The following is a 20,676-nucleotide window of genomic DNA, read 5'->3' as shown; positions in this document are numbered from 1 at the left end:
TGTGTGGAGGGCACAGAACAGTAGAGGTGGAAGATAGGCCGCCTGCCCTCTAGGAGCCTCGAATCTGAGGAGACAGGCAAGGAATAATTTACAGATAGGAGGAAGAAAGGGGTAGATCAGTCAAGTGGTGATATTTATTGAGCTCTTTACTATGCACAGAGCACCAAGGGATTGGGAGGCAGAATTTAGCAGCCACATTGCCACCCCGCAACAAGCTCACAGTCTTGAAGGGGAGATGGACATGGAGAGAAATAAGTAATTTATCATTTAAAGAAGGGTACCTAAGTGGGGTGGGGTTGGGTAGATGGATAGGTGGAAGAGCGAGTGCTTAAATAGGAGAGTATATTATATGAAAAAATATACTTCCAGCACCAGAGCAACTAAACAAAGGCAAAGAGCCTGTTATGATCACAAGTGGCACTTTGTATTACCCTTCTGTTGCATCTATGGCTTTGTATTCAAATTTGTGTTGTCAAAGCAGTTGCTGTGGAATGAATCCAGAAGGTCGATGGAATTGCCTCTTTTTTTTTTTTTTTTTTTTGAAAGAAGCTTGATTGCAGAGTTTCCCATCTGTTACAGTAGGTGAGCCCCAGTCCTGAGACTGCGGGCCAAAGACGTGATTGTAACTTGTAGAGCTCAGGGCTTGCCCATTGCCACTCTCCCCCGCTCTGTCTCTCACCCGTGTCAATCAGGTCTCCCCCCGGGAGCCGGGGCTCACACCTGCATGGGCAGGGAGAAGTGCCAGACCCACTCACCGTGGTAGAGTTGGGCCTGGGCTGTGCCATAGCTCCACAACCCAGCAGGTGGTTGGCTCAGTAGGCGTGGCGGTCTCCTCCCCTGGCATCGGGCAGCTGTTGGTTTTCCAGGATTCCCCCTGGGCTCGTCCTCCCAACCAACAGCCTGGCCCCAGCAGGAATTTCCCTGCTGGCAGAGTGGGGGCTAGGACCTACATCTCCCGATTCCCAGAGCTGCGCTCTTTGAACAGCAACGACAGCGAGGCCTCTGACCCAACCAGCGTTCTGTCCCAACAGGAGGAAGGAGCCTAGAAACAGCCATCTTTTCTTTCTTTTTTTTCTTTTGTACTGGCTTGGACTGAGATTATGAACTAGTTGGCCTCTTCCAGCCTGAAAAACCATGGCACTCCATGAGTATTTTTTTTATCCAGCTTCAAGACCTTGAAAAAGCTAGTGTCCACCAAAGGACTCACGTTGCTTTTGGTGTGCCACGGAGAACTCCTAGGTGTTAGAGAGCTAGGCACACAGAGAATAATAATAATAATGGCATTTATTAAGCGCTTACTGTGTGCAAAGCACTGTTCTAAGCACTGGGGAGGTTACAAGGTGATCAGGTTGTCCCACAGGGGGCTCACAGTCTTTATCCCCATTTTACAGATGAGGTAACTGAGGCCCAGAGAAGTTAAGTGATTTGCCCAAAGTCACACAGCTGACAAGTGGCAGAGCCGGGATTTGTACCCATGACCTCTGACTCCAAAGCCCGGGCTCTTTCCACTGAGCCATGTGTGGCCTAGTGGCTAGAGCCTGCGAGTCGGAAGGACTTTGGGTCTGATCCCGGCTCCTTCACTCACCTGTTGTGCGGGCTTGGGCAAGTCACTTCCTTTCCCTGGGCCTCAGTTCCCTCATCTGTAAAGTGGGGATTAAGACCGAGCCCCATGTTGGTCATGGACTGTGTCCAACCTGAGTAGTTTGTATCTACCCCAGCGCTTAGAACAGCACCTGTCACATAGTAAGCACTTAACAAATACCATTTTAAAAAAAGGAGGAGATCTGTTGTTTCTCTAGGCTGTAAGCTTGTTAGGGGCGGGAAACGTATCTGCAAATTATTTTGTATTGCACTCTCCCAAGTGCTTAGTACAGTGCTCTGTACATAGTAAGTGCTCAGTAAGTGCCATTGATTAGGCCAGAGGCCCCGTGTGGGACATGGACTGTGTCTCTAACCTGATAAACTTGTATCTGGCCCAACACTTTGAACAGTGCTTGACACATAGTAAGTGCTTAACAAATACCAGGCCAAACAAATACCATAATGAGTTCCGGGCTCGAGGCTTTTTTTAAAAAAGAGAGTCTCCCGAATTAACTTCTAATTATGTGCAGTAGCAGTTCTGCTATGTGGAAATGTATTTAAAGTGAATGAGCCTGGCTCCCTGCTTTGTTAGATGATGCTAATTCTGTCCCCAGTATCTACATTTTGCTAAATAGCATCGCTGTCTTGAGTGTTTACAGTTCAGCTATAGCCAACCACAAAAATTTTAAATTTCCAGCGGAAGAGAAACCTTAAAAGACGATTTTCTTTTCAGGAGCTTGCAAGTAGAATTTTCAGGGGACGAGCCAGGAAGAAAATAAACAGGATTGGACAATTATGGGCTCTTCTGGAAAGATTAACTGGGACAAGGGGTTGATTTTTTTCTGTTCTTTGAGCACCGCGTGTACACGCAGGCACGCACACTCTGATTCACCTTTTTGTATCTAACCAAAGGATCTCTTCCTTTTGCTGTGGAGGGGCATTATTTAGAAAACACTAAAAATTAGCCTCAAGAGAGGGGTTGTGAGTACCCCCCTGCGGGGTCACACACATCTCCTATAAGTGGTTTTACCTTTCCCAGTGGCAGCTCGGAAAGCAGAGAAAATGTATAAAAGAAAATGTGGCGAGAGCCCAACAGAGTCATAGGGAACATTTGTTGCAAAATGTTTTAAAAGGTTTTTCGTGTCTCAGCCTTTTCCTTTGTGGCCTGCACTAGGTGAGGCAGTAGAGAAAGCGAACTCTAAGCCACCCACTGGCGTATGTGCCACAATTATTTTCGAGACGTGTTAGGAAAGGTGGGCACGAATATATTGGTATTACTTGATTCAGTCTGGATCCAGGAGGAAGTCTTCTCTTTGAGTGCTTAATGCGTGCTGAAGACCACACTAAGATCTTGAAAAGGGACATAAGTTGATTCTTCTCTTGTGAAGAATCTGTCATACAGGATTGTGTCATGAAGCACTCTAGGTATCAGAAACAATTGGAGTCATTGAAAAAGAAGTTCCATGTTTGAGTCTTCAAACTTTGGAGTTGTCCCTCATTTTAGGGTTTCATGAGCAAAATTTTGAGCCCTTGGTGAATTTATAGACTCTGGTCGTGTTCTCTTTCAGCTTCTGCCTTTCCAAACTAAAGAGCTTAAGTATTTTCAGTCTTAGTTTGGTATGGAAGCTTCCTCTTTACCGTCTTCATCTCTGCGTCCTCATTTTCGGTGGCTAACAAGCCAGATCCACACTGACCCAGTCGAGACCCAGATGGACTTGGGAAGCTTTTCCCAGGCCGCTGGAAGTTCATACTGACCAGCCCAGATTACGCTTTAGAAAGTTATGGAGTGTGATGAGTGCAGTGCAATAGAATGGATAGATAGGATCCCTGCCCTCAGGGAGCTTACAGTCTAGTGGAGAGGTTTATGGAGTTGACAGTGGGCAGCAGCAAAAACCCGGCACGCCATGGCCTTAACTTTGGGTCACAAGTCAGGGATTGACTGCCCCGAGAAACCCACTTTCTGGTTTCAATTCACCGTCTTTACGTAGAGCCACAAGTCCATCGTTGGCTACAGAGCCGATTGAACCGTTTCTTACTAGCAGAGAATTTGGGGAGGTGTATCTGGTTGAAGACATGAGGTCATTAAATGGTTAAAATCACCTAGATCGCAAGAGTGACTGGCTTGGGGAAAGCAGCATGTACCAAAGAAATGATCATTCATTCATTGTCGTATTGAGTGCTTACTGTGTGCGCAGCACTGTACCAAGCACTTGGGAGAATACAGTATAACAAACAGCCACATTCCCTGCCTACAGTGAGCTTGCAGTCTAGAGGATGAACTTATTATTATACATTTGAATATTAGGCCACCGATTGTGACCTTTCATTTGCCTCGGCTTCGCATTGTTGCTGGAAATGCCTATGGGGGAACAGATGGTCCCTTGTGCTGATGTGCGTTGTGTTTCGCCTTTCCTCTTGGGGTATTTCCAGTCGTCGTTCAGATGCTTTTCAAAGGTCCGTTCATTTAACTTGGTTTTATCGAAGCCTAGCTTATTGCAAAGAGTGGTCATTTTTTGTGGTGAAAATGGATCGAACTGTCAACGATGCGCTTTTCAAATTCGGTGATTGCAAATTCTTGGCTAAATCTGATTATTGATTGATTGATTGATTGATGGTGGGGGCCCTGAATGGGGAAGCCTTTTCCTTGAAGCATGTCTTTTACTGTTTCCGGGGCTGGGAGGAATGGCCCCTGGAGCCAGGGCTTCAGGTAGAACTCCCGACTCTGCTTTTGACATCTGGGGCCTTGAGCCACATTGTCTACCACAGTCTGCTCCATTGGGGAATGTGTGGTAGACACAAAGGTGTAATCAAGCCAAATTGTCAAGCCCTTTGAGGTATCTGGATGTTTAAAAGCTATTTTGAATATCCACCCTGTTGTAGAGCCAATGTAATAACCATGACACGGTGGCTTGGCATTAAGGAAATTGCAGTGTTTGCCAGCCCCTTTCATTCATTACCCAATCCAGCACATTTGGCCACGTTCATGTTACCCCTGTTCCATGGGATACAGTGCACATGAAAGGAAAACATTGTTTTCCTTCAGTTTTCCTCACAGTCTGGGTTAAAGTCGTAGCCATTGCAAGTGCTAGCATTTCTAAACTTTTTTATGGTTCTTAAGCACCTGCTGTGTGCCAGGCACTGTACTAAGCACTGGGGTAGATATAACATAGACTGGACACAGTCTGAGTCCCACCCGAGGCTCTCAGTTTTTATCCCCATTTTGCAGATGAAATAACCGAGGCGAAGTGAAGTGACTTGCTCAAAGTCACAGAGCAGGCAGGTGGCGGGGTGGGATTAGAACCCAGATCCTCTCACTCCCAGGTCTGTGCTCTATCCTCTAGGCCATGCTGCTTCTAGTATTTCTCTTTAAGAGGCAGTTGATTAAAGTGGAGCAGAACACACAGTAAGTAGCGATGTTTGGGGCCTTCAGGTTTTTGGTGTATGATCCAGGACCAGCACGCTGGTTAGAAGGTGTCATGATTTCCTAATCTCCGCCTGTCTTAATTACTGTAGATCCAGGGATGCTCTCTTCTTGCGAAGTCCTTTGTTTTGGGGGAGATGGGTCAATATTTTATAAAAAGTTGGAAATTCAGTTTCAGTTTGAAGCTTGTTGGGCACTCTGAGAGACCCCAAAAAAGAATAGTTAGGAGGCTTCTATTCAGAAATGAAATCCTACTCCAGGAGCCCTTGGTCCATCTTTCAAATTGCCCCCCCAAAAAAATTAGACCCTTGGAAGCAGCTGGCGGAAATTATTACAAGCCGGCTGAAGCAAGACCTAAATCAAATTCTTAACCACAGGATCGGGCAGCGGGTGTTTAAGATGATATCAGATGTAGTTTGCAAACCCCAGTGCCAGAAATGGGAGCAAGCTCTTTTTGGAGCAGAGCTGACCCACAGAGGAGGCAGCGTGGGTCTGGGGGCAGAGCCCAAGTTAGTTTCTATTTTGGCTAAACTACTGACTCACCCCGCGCCCACAGGCAGAGCAGCTTAGCCTCTTTGTGCCTCTGTTTCCTCTTTTGTAAAAAGCAGAGAAGAGAAACCCTGCCGCCTCAGAACCCCGGAGATGTCGCGTGCTGTAAATGGTTAAGTCGCCAGAGCTCTCGGCAAGCCTTAGAAGGCGGCGGGTGACAGAGGTGCCCTTTGGTCCCAAGGCGATGCGGGGGTGACGGTGAGGCCGCGTCCGCGCCCCGCCACTACGTTGGGGTCGAAACGTGCTTTCGCTCGTACCTAAAGGACTCCCATCTTCCTAGGAGCCAAGTTATTTCTGGTTTTCATTCCAGGGGGGAAAGTGAGGGGCGGGTGGAAGATGAGATCCCTTTTGATCAATGAGTGGTACCTTGGGCAGAGCGCTGTGCTGAGCGCAAGGGAGATTACAGTGCAACAGAGTAGGTAAACATGATCCCTGCCCACAAGGAGCGGACAGACTGGAGGGACACCGAACGGAATTATAGATGGATATGTATACAGGCGCTGTGTGGGTGGGAGAAAATGAAAATGCTGAAGGGTTACAGGCTCAAGAGCATGGGCATCACGGGGGGGGGGCTTATGGGGAAATGACTGAGAAGGGAGGGAAAATAAGGGAAATGAGGACTTAAGGAAGGCCTCTTGGAGGAGATGCCCATTCGGACACATTGGAACAAGGGGCAGCAATGACTGAGGTGGGCTGTCCAACCGGCAAGAAAGTGTGAGTGTTACAAGCATTATTTCACTAGCATAACCTCCCTCTTCTCCAGTTGGAAAGTGCACACTCTCCCTTAGTGTGATGATTCTGAATTTTGATAGGTGTATTTATGGTAGTAGTATTCATTCATTCATTCATTCAATTGTATTTATTGAGTACTTACTGCGTGCAGAGCACTGTACTGAGCGCTTACCCTGTGCACAGCACTTGAATAATCCTTTCTCCTCCCCCTTCCCCTCTGCCCCCCTCCGCCCTCCCAGAGTCCAATGAACAGTGCTGTCCTCCTTTGCCAGTCTACCCCTCCCAATGGCCTGATAAGAAATGAGGCAAATGAACTGAAGGCACTTGGAGAGAGATAAGGTGAAAGAGGGTGGGAGAGAGAAATTTAAGCTTCCCATCTCAGTGGTTATCAGAGAGGAGCACCAAATGGATGCAAACCGTCTGGGACCAGAAAGGAAAACTGACCGTGACTAAGGTTGATCTTTGGATGAGACTGGCCTGAGGGACTGGGAGAGGATTATGTTTGTTCTAGAGGCACCGGGAGACAGACCAACCTTAAGACCTGAAACCAGGTGATGGGCCACAAAAAGGCCAAGCATTTCCTTATGGTACTTGTTAAGCGCTCACCGTGTGCCAAGCACTGTACTAAGTGCTAGGGTAGATAGAAGATATTCAGGTTGGATACAGTCCTGTCCCACGTGGGGCTTCAGAGTATGAGGGACTAGGAGTTAATCCCTGTTTTACAGATGAGGAAACTGAGTCCCTGTGAAGTGACCTGCCCAACTAGCCCAGGATCATAAAACAGATGGGAAAAGCAGGGATTAGAACGTCCTCTCACTCCTAGGCCCGGGCTCCTTCCTCTGAGCCACACTGCTTGAGCAAAGTGAGCTTCCATGGAGCCTCTGAATAAGAGAGGAAAAGGAGTAGTTTTCACCCCAGAGAAGTGTTAGAAAACTGGATCTCACAGTCCGGGCATTCGAATCCAGAAATGGGCTTGGGGTCTTTCACCTGTCGAGAGTCCGTTCCTACCTCGGGAGAGACAAAACCCAGTGGGAAGGAAGGCTCTGAACCCGAGAGGCCGACTGTAATAACAGTCTCTGAAAGGGCTTGGAGTGGACTGGGGAGTAAATAGTACTTATTAGCAGTAAGACAGTCTAGTGCTGTAGAACGGTGAGCTGCCAAAATACGGATTATGTATTGCCTTCGCCATGAAAGTGGAAGCTCCTTATGGTCAGGGAATACGTCACTTGCCTGATGGCTACTTCTCAGGGCATTGCACCCAGTGGATGCTCAACTGCTAATACTACTAACGTGGTAAGAAATGGAGCTGGCTGGCCAGTTTGGCCATATGTGTCAGTAGACTAAGCCAGGAAAAGGAGCCAACTGACCAAAGTCCATCACTAAGTTGATGGCCAGCAAATAAGGTACTGGCCTGTTTGTTAATCCAGCTATTATGCCATTCAGCAGAGAAACGGTTAGCTGACCTTGGCCAATGTGTAACCTCCAGTTCCCCCATCCCCCCAGTGATAGGATAGGAGTAGAGTCACACTTCCTCAGGTGCTCTTATTCTTCCACCCTTTCACCACAATCACTTGGTATTGTATGGAATTTTAAAAACCAGCAAGACTAGAAACTTGAAAATCCCCACCATCAAATTAACATGAGCAGGGGCCAGAATCTTTGGTTCTTTCAGTGAGAAAGGTATGATCGTCTCTCTCCCTGCCCCGCCACAAGGAATTGGTAGAAAAGAATTGATGTTTGGTGATCCCTTATAGAACAGCCATATCTTTCTTAAAGATTTGAGGCAAATGACCTCATAGAGTTTGAGCAGTTTTAGAATTTTAAAATAGTAAAATAGTGTTCCCTGTTATCCCTTGGTTATCCTGGGTAACACATTGCTTTGAACTCTAATCATTAATCCCCTACCCCAAATTCAGCAATAGGTTGAGTGAGATGTTCAGTATTTGTGGACTTGAAGGGCAGTGGGACGCTGAAATAAAGCAGCTGAACACAGACGCATTTAATTAACCAATCCAGTCTATTGAGCATTTAGGATGTGCTGAGCACTGTATTAAGTGCTTGGGAGGGTACAGTTCAGCAGAGTTCATAGACACATTCTCATCCCACAAGGAGCTTCCAGTCTTGAGGGGGAGACAGACACTAATATCAATAAAATCACTGGTGCTTCGCAATAAAACCTGCAGCTTGAGTTCTTACTTTAATATGAAGGATTGATTGATTTCCTGTTACCACAAGGGCTGGACATTCAGCTTCCGAGCACATCAGTTTACCGTTGGCGTTAGGTGGTCCGGCGTGTTAGAAAAGGCTCCCTGACTCCCCTCGGATGGGGTCGAACTTTTCAGATGTCCCTCTGCGCCTTTTCCCGTATAACAGTTTGGTGTTTCTGTGTCTCTCTCCGTCACTCTCCCGACCGCACATGCCCTGAAGGAATCGGCAAGCTGTCCACCGCCGACGGTAAAGCCTTTGCAGACCCCGAGGTGCTCCGGAGGCTGACCTCCTCCGTCAGCTGCGCGCTGGACGAGGCCGCGGCCGCGTTAACCCGGATGCGAGCAGAGAACAGCCAGAATGCAGGGCAAGCGGACAAGTAAGTCTCCGGGGACTTCAATTCTCTGGGCATCAGTCCCCTCATTAAAATGGGGATTCGATACCTGTTCTCCCTCCCACGGGACCCTGAGCCCCATGTGGGGGCCCATTATCTTTGTTTCTACCTCCAGCACTGCGCACAGTGCTCGGCACGTAGTAAGCGCGTAACGACTTGCACAATTATTATTGTCGTTGCTATTAATGCTTCCGTCTGAAGGCCTTTTTCGGCACCACCGTCGGTGGTGAAAATTCGTTTCTGGCTCCCTGATTTGGAGGTAGAAGGGGGACTGTCAACCTTTGGCTAACTGGCTCCTGGCCTTTGCCATCTCCCTTCTTCCCAAATACGAGCGGACCAGCCCTTGATGTCCTTCTCCCTCCTTCTGCCCAGTGGGTGGGCCGGTGCTGGCCCGGTGACTGAAGAGTGCCGCTAGCCAGGTGGGTGGCGGAGGCTGGCGGGGATAAGAAGCGCTTAGTACAGTGCTCTGCACACAGTAAGTGCTCAATAAATATGGTTGAATGAACAAAGAAGAAAATCCCGGTGGGTGGTTCAGGGACCCAGATCAGTGCCTGCATCAGTAGGTCATTTTAATGGCTATGAGGAATGGCTCAAATCACTCCATGTAAAAAGGATTGTGGCACATAAGCAGAAGTAGAACAAGGTCCCGTGGAGTTTTGCAGCAGAAAATTAAGACCAACCCCCTTCCTCTCCCCCCCCCGCCCCACCAAACCCTGACCCACCAGGGGCTGAAAGGGGGGCTGGGCGGGGACGCACCTCTGCAATTTGCAGTATTAGGACGAGAACAGGTATATTCGGGGTCTCCTGTGCTCCCGATTCCCACTCTTCAAGCCCGGCCCTTTGGGAGACATTTTGAGAACTGCTCTGGGACTCTGTCACTCTGAAAGCACCCAGACTTCGGGAGGCAGCACTTGCCTTGGAAAATCAGAACTCCCCAAGATTTCAGAGGGGCTCCCCTCAGCAGCCCCAGTGCCTCTGTGGTAGCCCTGCCTTTGCGATTCAGAAATGATTCTGGGGCTACTGTACGCTGAACATTTTAATCTACTGTTCCGTTAAGTCTCCCCTCCTTGACGTGAGTCTGTGCGGTTAATTCCCCTGTAAAGGGTGTTTTCAGTCCTCGTTTTGGGACAGCCGTGGGGGGTTTTAGGGAATGTCCCAGGCGGGGCGGGGGTCTGTCCAGATAAGCGGTCAGGTGTCTGTTTTCGATCGAGGTGCATGTTCCTCCGTGAGCAGTTTCTTTCAAGCCTAGCCCACCAAGACCCTCGTACGTCAGGGGTACCTTGCTCCACAGAACGGTCCCTTTTCGGTGTCAGTTTCATTTGGCCGACGATTCTCGTTTCCAGTCGCAGTTTGGCCGAAGCTTGCTCCGATGGGGATGTGAATGCTGTCCGAAAACTGCTGGATGAAGGGAGGAGCGTAAATGAGCATACTGAGGAAGGCGAGAGCCTGCTCTGTTTGGCCTGTTCGGCTGGCTACTATGAATTGGCACAAGTAAGTATTCATTCATTCATTCATTCAATCATATTTATTGAGCGCTTACTATGTGCAGAGCACTGTACTAAGCGTTTGGGCTAGTATAATACAGCAATAAACAGTGACATTCCCTGCCCGCAAAGAGCTCATAGCCTAAGTAGAAGTTAGTGACTTCAGTTACTGAGCCTTGTGTCCGTTTTGTCCATTTCCAGGCTGCGCCATAGATGAGGAAGATCAACTTTTGATCAAGGGATTTAAATTCTGTAAAATGGGGATTCAGTCTTAGTCCCTCCTACTCAGACTGGGAGCCCCAAGTGTCCTGCCTGATTATCTTGAATCTACCCCAGTGTTTAAAACAGTGCTTGGCACATAGTAAGCACTTAAATGCCATTATTATTGTTGTTAACATCAACCTCAGCCTGGCACCGCGGGCCAGTCCCAGTCACGAGAACAAATAAGGGGTAGATTAGTTTGGAAAGGCTCTTCACCCCGATGGTGAGAATTCGCTACCCACTTAGCCGGTGGAATAAATGAAATAATCCCCAAAGTTTCCCCTACTCTCAATAGTCTCCCCTCAATCAACTCCGAGTCCTCCATATTGCACATAAGTTCTATTCAATCGATGGTGTTTATCTGGCGCCTGCTGTGTGCGGAGCACTGTACTGAGCACTTACTAAAGACTCAGACGTCTCTATTGCGGAACAACCCTCGTGCAGATCAGCCAAGCTCCTTGACCATGGTTGCACCCATAGTCTGCCGATGGGAGGCTGAGATAATCACCCACCTCACTGCAGTGTTGAGAATCAATGAATAATTGCAAAGCCCTCTGCAGCTGAAAGCGCTTTGGTGATTAATTTAATTAATCAGAAGTTGACACGTTTGCCTCAAACCCCAATTCTTTTGTTTCTCAGACCCACTCTGCAAAGAGGAAAAAAATCACCCCAGCCTCTGTGGATTCCACAGAAACTCAGGACCCGTGGGAGCTAGAAATCTGGTTGAGTCGGTGTCTTCATGAGTGTGATTTTTTTTTTTTTTTTTTTTTTAAGGTGTTGCTTGCCATGCATGCTAACGTGGAAGATCGAGGGAATAAAGGAGACATAACTCCACTAATGGCAGCTGCCAGTGGAGGCTACGTAGATATTGTGAAACTGTTACTGGTTCACTGTGCAGATGTCAACGCCCAGTCTTCTACAGGTGCGTAGCTCAATTGAATGTATGGTTTAGCAGTTAACACCAATTCAACGGCAGTATTGTTTGAACACCTACTGGGTGTAGGGCGTTGTACTAAGCCTTTGGGAGAGGGCAGTAGAGGTTAAAAAAAAACAACAACCCACCATCCTTGACTTCAAGGAATATATTGTCTAACAGGATATACAGGCAAGCACAAAATGTTTTCAGTTGGGGTGAATTAAAAACGGGGTGGGTGGGTGGCAGGGGGAGGTTTAGTGAATAAATGCTTGCCCAAATGGTAGAATGTGTTCACCACTGGGCTCATAATAATAATAATATTAATAATGGAATTTATTAAGCGCTTACTATGTGCAAAGCATTGTTCTAATCGCTGGGGAGGTTACAAGGTGATCAGGTTGTCCCACGAGGGGCTCACAGTCTTCATCCCCATTTTACAGGTGAGGGAACTGAGGCCCAGAGAAGTGGGTTACTTGCCCAAAGTCACACTGCTAACAGTTGGTGGAGCTGGGATTTGAACCCGTGACCTCTGATTCCAAAGCCCGGGCTCTTTCCACTGGGCCACGCCGCTTCTCATAGCATAAGCACCAACGGTAGCTGTGCATACATAAGTGCCCAGGGGCTAGTTGGGAAGGTGTGACCTGGGAAGGAAAAAAATTCACTAGGGAACGTGAGATTTCAGGTGGGCTGTGAGGGCGAGGGAAGTTGTGGACCGGCGGAACATGAGCTAGGCTAGAGGCCAAGTAAGTATTCATTCATTTAGCGTGAACTGAGTGCCAGGAAATTGTAGTTGGCCTCTCTTTCAAGGAGATCAAGACCTCATTCCCACTGTAGAACCATTTTCTTTTTTCATTCATTTATTCATATTTGTTGAGCACTTAACTGCGTGCAGAGCACTGTGCTAAGTGCTTGGGAGAGTACAACACAACACTAAACAGACACATTCCCTGCCCACAACGACCTGACAATCTAGAGTTGGGCTTACAGTCTAAGGTTACGAGAACGCCTCAAATTCCGGAGGGATCGGCATTGGCGACCACACCGAGATCCCCTGGCTATGGCCATGGGGCTTCCTGAGCCTCTTTAGCCATTGCTCAGCCGGCTCAGCTCCGAAGCGGGTAGCGAGCCTCCGGCGATCGTTCGGACCCCGGAGTCCGAGCGGGAACTCGACGGACAAACTTCATGCGTGCAGAGCAGAAAGAATCGGGCGGATATCGAGTCGGATTGTCTTATGACACTTTCCTTTCCCTCCCGTTCAAGGAAACACAGCACTAACCTACGCCTGTGCCGGGGGATTCGTCGACATCGTGAAAGTACTTCTGAAAGCGGGTGCTAACATAGAAGACCATAACGAGAACGGACACACTCCGTTAATGGAGGCGGCCAGCGCGGGGCACGTGGAAGTCGCAAGGGTTCTTCTAGAGTATGGTGCAGGCATCAACACTCATTCTAACGAATTTAAAGAAAGTGCACTTACGCTCGCTTGCTATAAAGGTATCGATGATTTGTTCAAGGACTTAGAGAACACTGAATCTCCGCCTCACTTTAAAATATGCTTATTATGAGTCCCCGGCAAATACCCGCTAACTCCATCTAGTTGTAAAATTGAACTGGAGTGATAACTTCCAGTGCTAATTCCACTTTAAAAAAAAAAAGTCTATGATCCCTTGCGCTTTTCTTCAGTGCGTCTGCCTGAGAAGTGTCATAATTTGGTAGCTTCTGATGGTGTGCCCGTCCATACTTTGAACTTCTGAGCACAAAGATGTCTAGGCGCCATTTTCCCCAGTTGGGTATTTGCAGTCAGCCTTTTAATTGTTTTTCATCTGGGCTGGGAAAGTGGCCAATTTTTTCACAGAATCTTGGACAACAAATCCTTGACACGGTTTCATTGTGGTCCTTTTGTAGCGTCTTTTCGTCAAATTGACTTACCCTGTCGCTGGTCCGTCTGTCAGGTTTTACTCTTCTGGCCTTCTGGATATTGCATTTCTCATATACCTGAAACGAACTGTTGTGCCTGGTGAATCTGCACACATGCATTAAGACAAAAAACAGGACTGTCACTTTAGCTTGAATTGAGTGCCAGGAAATTTTAGTCGGCCTCTCTGTCGAGGATATCAAGACCTCATTCCCACTGTAGAACCATTTTCTTTTTTTAACAAATCCAGCCACTGGTTATTCACTTGAGAATGTCAAAACCGTAAGTTTTGTGTTGACATGTTCAAACATTGCTGACCTCCCTGACAGCAGGCTAACTCGGTATGGTACGTTTCTTGCAGGCCATTTAGATATGGTTCGTTTTCTGCTTGAAGCTGGTGCTGATCAGGAGCACAAGACAGATGAGATGCACACGGCGTTAATGGAGGCGTGCATGGTAAGTCTGAAAGATCTCTGTCGTCTTTACAGGGGAGAAAGAATAGAGAAAACCACTTTAAAAGAATCCCCCGGGGTTTAGAAGAGCATGGGTTTTAGTGCCTGGAGTGGGTCTCCCCGATATTATTCACAGGTCGGTCACTGAAAATGAGTGTGCCCTTCGTGGAGGGAAAAAGTCAGTGCTCCTAAATATTTTGTAAAATACCTAAAAGATCGAATGAGAGAGCCCGTCAAAATTCCATCTCCCTGCCCCAGGTTTTCCTGTCTGTCCTGGGCCGATTGTTATATTTTATAAGGAAATGAATTTGATTCCCTTGAAAGCACTCGGTTTGAAGTTGATTCTACTGGATTGCTTAAGAAGAAAATGAATTTTTACAGAGTTAGTTTCTGGTTCCTTGTGAGAGTCTCATACTCTCTTTATGATCTCAAAATAACCAGACCAGGGTTGGGAGTAGGATTTCTTACCTTCAGGTGAGGCTGGTCAAAGCATTCAGTGACACAGAAAAGAACACGGATGTGATTGGCACCCTTTGGTACTAAACTTTTTAGTTATCCTTTAAAATAGGCCTAACTGTATTCGGGACAAACAGACCTCTCGGGCTCTTTAACGTGGGCAGAAAACGGGCGGCTGGGCTTAAGCGGACTGACCTTTTCCAACTTCCTCGCTCCTCTTCTAAGGATCTGCTAACATTTTGTCCCTTCTCACCCGGCAGGACGGCCACGTCGAGGTAGCCCGGTTGCTTCTAGACAGCGGCGCCCAGGTCAATATGCCGGCGGACTCGTTCGAGTCCCCGTTGACGTTAGCCGCCTGTGGGGGTCACGTGGAGCTGGCGGCTCTGCTGATCGAAAGGGGAGCCAATCTGGAGGAAGTGAATGACGAAGGGTACACCCCCTTGATGGAGGCTGCTCGGGAAGGGCATGAGGAGATGGTAGCCCTCCTCCTGGCCCAAGGTAAGAGACCCCCCGCCTACACCCCGTCTCGGTTCTCCGGGAGGTGTCACCCTGAGAAGCTTTAGAAGTGAAAAACCACTTCTTCCTGAGCTCAGAGCGCCCCCGAAACGTCCCCCTCTGGCCGAACCATCTCTGTAGAGGCTGAAATCCCGACTCCCCGATAAGGAGGCGTTGGAGGGTGATGAATGCCCGCCGGTCACCGTAGCTGTCCCCTGTTTTCCGCAGGAGCAAATATCAACGCCCAGACAGAAGAAACGCAAGAAACGGCCCTCACCCTCGCCTGCTGCGGCGGGTTCTCCGAAGTGGCCGACTTCCTGATTAAGGCCGGCGCCGACATCGAGCTCGGCTGCTCCACCCCGTTAATGGAGGCAGCTCAAGAGGGTCACCTCGAGTTGGTTAAATACCTCCTAGCTGCAGGTAGGTCCGTCTTCGCTTTAAAATAAAACAACCAGAAAACCAAAAACCCGAGAATGCCCCAAGCTGGTGTCAGAAAGTGCAGCCTGGTTCATCGACTTGTTTTCTTTCCCCGCGCCAGAGCTCTCCGCTTCACTGGCTCTCCACTTCGCCCCTTATTGCCGTTGAGATAAACGAATCAGTTGAGGGCAGGAGAGCAGGTGAAACGATCGAGAGTTTTGGAAATACGCTCGACTTGGTCACGGGCCATCGTTCACACGCCCACTGTTCGAACACCCGAGGGGAAATCCATTGGTGTTGGGAAAGCGTATCCCCACCTTTGGATCATTCCAGGCTTGGAGTTGGGGAGGCTGCCGGCAAAGGAGTCAGAAGGGGGAGGCGGGGACTTTGCGATGTGGTTGTTTTTGATTTTAAAGCAGCTCATTGTGGCAGGGAACGTGCTTTGCCCACCTTGTTGTACCACACTCTCCTGAGCGCTTAGTACAGCTCGCTGCACACAGAAAGTGCAGATGATGAAACCACAGGAGTGGGTAGCCTTACAACTTGCTTTGCACATAGTAAGCACTTAATAAATGCCATTATTATTATTATTAACGTGGGACCCAGAGCCCCAAGCTTTCCGTGCTATAGAGCCATTCGTAGAATTTATGGAGCACCTGCTGTTGGCAGAGCAGTACACGAAGGGCTTGGAAGAGTCCAGCAGAATCGGTAGACATGATGCCTACCCTCAAGGAGCATACAATCGAGCACGCGGGACAGATACTGAAGTAGATTACAGACAGGAAGAAGTGAGAGAGCATACACTATTTGATCACAAGTTATTCAGGGGTTTTGAGGCAGGAAGACAGCTGATATTTTTGCGGCTGCTTAGGCGAATTGAAAACTGCATTATAAAAGGAAGCATTGGAAACCTTCATCCAGATTAGATATTATCATTATTATTGTCACTTAGGTATTTCTTAAATGCCAACTATGTGTCGGGCACTATTCTAAGCACTGGGTGTGGATACCAATGCATCAGGTCCCACCTGGAGCACGCGAAGTAGGAAGAGGGACAGGTATTGAACCCCCATTTCCCGGATGGGGAAACTGAGGCCCAGAGGAGGGAAGTGACTTGCCCGAGTTCCCACAGCAGGCAAGCGGTGGAGCTGGGCTTAGAAGCCGGGTCCTCCGACTCCCAGGATGGGCTCTTTCCCTTAGGCCACGCTGCTTCTTTTCAGCTGGTCCCCACGAGCTGATTTGCAGTTAAGTCCGTGAGGTGCCAAAAGCAGCCGAGTACTCCTCAAAGGCCGAGGTTTCTCGGCGAATCTTCGGACGGTTCCCTTTCCTTCTGAGCAGTCTGACTCCACCAGGAACTGCAGAGCAAACATTCGGTCGTTGGTACTGATCGATGGCTTACTGCGTGCAGAGCACAGTACACTAAGCGCTTAGGAGAGTCAGTAGACACGTTCCCTGTCCGCAACGAGGTAACGGCCCAGATGTAATGTTCGGTTGGTTTTTGTCTTCCAGGCGCTAACGTTCACGCCACCACAGCCACAGGGGACACCGCTTTGACATACGCGTGTGAGAACGGACATACGGACGTGGCCGACGTTCTGCTCCAGGCGGGGGCTGATTTAGTAAGGCATCATTTCAGTCATTCCCATGCCCACATGCGAGACGGACGCGGCCGTGGAAACTGGCGGGCTCTGGGCCCAGTCACTACCGGGAGAGTCCCTGCTGCCCGGCACTCTTAGCTATCGGGTGCTCCACCGGAAAGAGATCTCCAGGCATCCCGCAGTTGTTGCAGAAATTTTCCAGAGGCCCCAGCAAGGGCAAGCCACAGATTCACTAGGGCAACTGCCCAAGGCAGTTGACTGCAACTTTACTAGGGGACGGGGGATAAAGGGTCACTACCGTTTCCTAGTAGGGAGGGATTTGGTTATAAGGTGACTCCCCCAGGCTGTTAGCAAACCAAAACAGTAGCCTTCTCTTCCTTTGATTGCTATGTCTTGTTTCCCGCCCCCCTGCAATCGTTATTCTTGACTTTTCTGGTCCCTGTGGTCCTGACCAGAACGCGGCCTCCTTCGGGAGGGCCATAGGGCAGTCGGCATGTGTTCGCCGGTTCTCATTTCAACGAGCCCCTTTGATCCTCTGGCACCCTGACAATGTCACATGCTCTATAGCACATCTCCTGAACGAACGTCCACATGAGCGATCGCCCAAGGGCGACCTGTTGAGGGCTTGGAGCCCCACCATCCCAAAGACCTTGGAAGAGCTGCCTTCTTAGAAGAACCACTGAAGGTTTCAGGAAGAGCTTCTGGTGGACCTTGTTGGAAAGCAGCCCCCCCATCCTCTAGTGAGGGAGTGTTGTCCGGGGTCCATTTTGAGTTCCTCTCGGTGTCCAGAGCCTAGTGCAGTCTCTACTTGCCCGGGTTGTTTAAAGATCCAACCCCACTGTTTCTGGCAAGAATTGAAACCCCACCCCACCAGCCTTTTTGTGCAGCCACAGTAAATTCCACACTGAGCTACCCCGGCTCGGGAGGAGACTTCAGATTTTTCCATTTGGGGACCACAGGCCGTACCCGGTGTGTGCCGTTGGATCGCGGAGCCCGGGTTATAGAGGGTAGCCAGCTCAGGGCACACTCTGCCATCCATCCCACCCTCCGTCCCTAACCTTACATCCTGCGGACCTGACCAGCCCTCCTCGGCTGGCCCACCACGATTGGGCAAGTGGCCAGAAAGGGTACCCCGCTGTCTTAGAGTGAGTGCAGTGACATTATTCAACCCTCCCGCAGTCCCACCCACAAGGTTAATGCTGTAGACTTGTACTGCGAACTCACCTCTTAGTAATAATTATAATAATAGTAATGATGGTATTTGTAAAGCGTTTACTATGTGTCAAACGCTGTTCTAAGCGCTGGGGTATAGAGACAGGCTAATCAGGTTGGAAACAGTCCCTGTCCTACATGGGGCTCACAGTCTTAATCCCCATTTTACAGCTGAACATACCGCCGAAGTATTTTAGCTGAGGCTCAGTTGGCGCTCTCCTGCAGCCCTGGAGCAGGGTTGGGACAAGAATAAGGCCTGCCCTCAATAAGAAGAAGGATAAGAATAATAATAATAGTATTAAGCTCTGATTAACTGGTCTCTACCCTAACACTTAGAACAGTGCTTGACACACAGCATTTTGCAAATACTGTAATTACCGTAATAATAATAATAAGTCCTAGGGTAGATTAAAGATAATCAGGTTGGACACAGTCCCTGTCCCTCTGGGGGCTCAAGCCCCCAGCCCCTAACCAGAGGCGAAGACGTAAAACGGTGTCTGGATCCCAATTCTGTCACGGGTTGTTCTGAGAGTAATAAGAGCAGTAGTGGTATTTATTAAGCACATACTATGTGCACAACACCGTACTAAGTCCTGAGAGAGGATACCCGGGTGGGACTTTGGCCTGGTCTCTGTCCCTCTAAGGGCTCATGATATAAGATTTTAAGTGGGGAAAGGGGATCGGAGGCATGCATCAAGGGTGAGGAGACCTTAAAACGCGACACAAATAAACGCTCAAAGTAGACTCAAAGTGTCGGTGGTGACGGAGGAGTCCGAGAGCGCGCAGGAGCCATTTTTGTTCAGGGCGCCCACCGAGCAGAGTGGGAGGAAGAGCCTTTGCCGGTGGGAGGGAAGGCGGTGGCAGGTTGGTGCTTTTCTTGGCAGTGATGTAGGAGTCAGAGTACACAGGAGCCAGAACCCCCAAGTTGTGGCAGGAAAGGCGACAGTAAAGAACTGGAACCACAGGTCTCGACTCAAGACAGCTGTACGCACCCGGGGGCCGCGTGTGAGCCTGTCCCCATTTCCCCCCTCTCCATCCCCGGAAGAGAGGCCCAGCCCCTTTATGGAGCTTGGCCATACCCCGGAGTCACCGGATTCATCTCGGGCTGGGTTGGACCTCCGCGGGGCTCTTGAGCGGAGGGCTTTGAAAAACGCAAAAGCGCCGTTTTCACGTTTCCATTCAATGGAATGCGTGGTGGATGTTGGGCTCCGTCTGGATCACTGCTCAACTGTCGGCCTTCCGCTGGCGATTGACTCAAAAGAGCGCTGAGGTGGCAGGGGCGTGAGTGGCACCAGGGAGAAGAGGGAAGGAGGAGGAATCTGAGAGAGGAGACCCGGGTGGTGAGGGAGAGGAGGAGAGTGTTTGCCAGACTTAATTGCCTTCTAGTTGTAGACCCATACGGAGGGAAGGCGCTATCTTTCTTCCTGGTAACCCCCATTTTGTTTGGCGACCTTCCATGGAGCCGCTTCCTAATTAGGAACCCAGATTAGGGGACTGACCAATCAGTCAGTGGGATTTATTGAGCGCTGACTGTGTGCAGAGCACTGTACTGAGCGCTTTGGAGAGTTCACTGCAGTAGAGTTGGTAGTCACGTTCTTTGCCCACAAGTGGTCAGCAGCATAGTCTAGTGGAAAGAGCCAGGATCAGGGTTCTAATCCTGTTTTTTCCCCACTTCTTTGCTGTGTGACCTTGGGCAAGTCACTTCTCTTCGCCTCAGTTTCCTCATCTGGCCAATGGGGATTCAATACCTGGTCTCCTTCCCCCCCTTAGACCGTAAGCCCCCTCTGGGACAGGGGCTATGTCCAACCTGATTAACTGGTATCTACTGTAGCGCTTAGAACAGTGCTTGACACACATTAAGTGCTTAACAAGTATAATTATAAGGAGCTTACAGGCTAGAGGACAATTTAGTGGGAGTTATGTTTCAGGGATTAAATTTATAAGAACTGGTTGGGCAAGCGCTGGTCGTTAATGGCTTTGGGGCAGTCCGCCTGACTAGATTGAATCCAGCCCAGGGATTCTGAAATGCTGAATTAGGACAGACTCGTGAGCTTCTCGGTGGGGAATGATTGTCTTTGAACGTAGAGCAGTGTTACGTAGGGGAGGGTGAAATCGTCTCCTCGATTTTTTTTTTTAATGGTCTGATATCTCCTTAGTAATGCTGAATGCCTGGTTGGAAAAGTTCTTCTCTTTAAGGGGTAGTTACCTCATAGGAATTCTGGGAAAGAGATTTAGCGAATTTTGGAAGTTCAAACCTTGTGGCATTCCAGAGCTAGCTAGCTAATCATATCTGTGTGGGGGAAAAAAAAGTGTAACTGGGAGTTGACATTATCATTCATTCATTTGATCGTGTTTATTGAGCGCTTACTGTGTGCAGAGCACTGTACTAAGCGCTTGGAAAGTACAGTTCAGCAACAAAGAGAGACAATCCCTGCCCACAACGGGCTCACAGTTTCAAGTGTTTACTCAGTCTGTCCCTCCTCCCAAATTCCATCTTGGGTGAAGTTCAGCCATGGGGACATTGACCAACAGAGTCAGCAGATGCAAGATTGCCTATGGTGGGGAAGACTCTTTCCACTCTAGTTTGA

The 20,676-nt window shown here is 48.9% G+C and overlaps 1 protein-coding gene across 7 annotated transcripts in view; it reads left to right on the top strand.

The window, feature by feature from the left end:
• Positions 1–20,676, top strand: part of LOC119949414 (ankyrin repeat and KH domain-containing protein 1-like) — a 93,311-nt gene that overhangs the window by 32,210 nt on the left and 40,425 nt on the right. For 6 of the 7 annotated variants that reach the window (XM_038771171.1, XM_038771168.1, XM_038771167.1 and 3 more), the window contains exons 3-10: positions 8,711–8,867; positions 10,226–10,373; positions 11,402–11,549; positions 12,804–13,037; positions 13,820–13,914; positions 14,627–14,864; positions 15,090–15,281; positions 16,788–16,897. In XM_038771171.1, coding sequence (XP_038627099.1) covers positions 8,711–8,867; positions 10,226–10,373; positions 11,402–11,549; positions 12,804–13,037; positions 13,820–13,914; positions 14,627–14,864; positions 15,090–15,281; positions 16,788–16,897 — 1,322 coding nt within the window. The remainder of the gene's footprint in view (positions 1–8,710; positions 8,868–10,225; positions 10,374–11,401; positions 11,550–12,803; positions 13,038–13,819; positions 13,915–14,626; positions 14,865–15,089; positions 15,282–16,787; positions 16,898–20,676) is intronic. The other variant, XM_038771172.1, reaches the window with a different exon arrangement.

Source organism: Tachyglossus aculeatus, chromosome X2 (assembly GCF_015852505.1).
Source record: "Tachyglossus aculeatus isolate mTacAcu1 chromosome X2, mTacAcu1.pri, whole genome shotgun sequence".
In the NCBI taxonomy this organism is placed as follows: Eukaryota; Metazoa; Chordata; class Mammalia; order Monotremata; family Tachyglossidae; genus Tachyglossus; species Tachyglossus aculeatus.
Note: the sequence above shows the minus strand (reverse complement) of the source record. Positions and strands in the feature narration are given on the sequence as shown.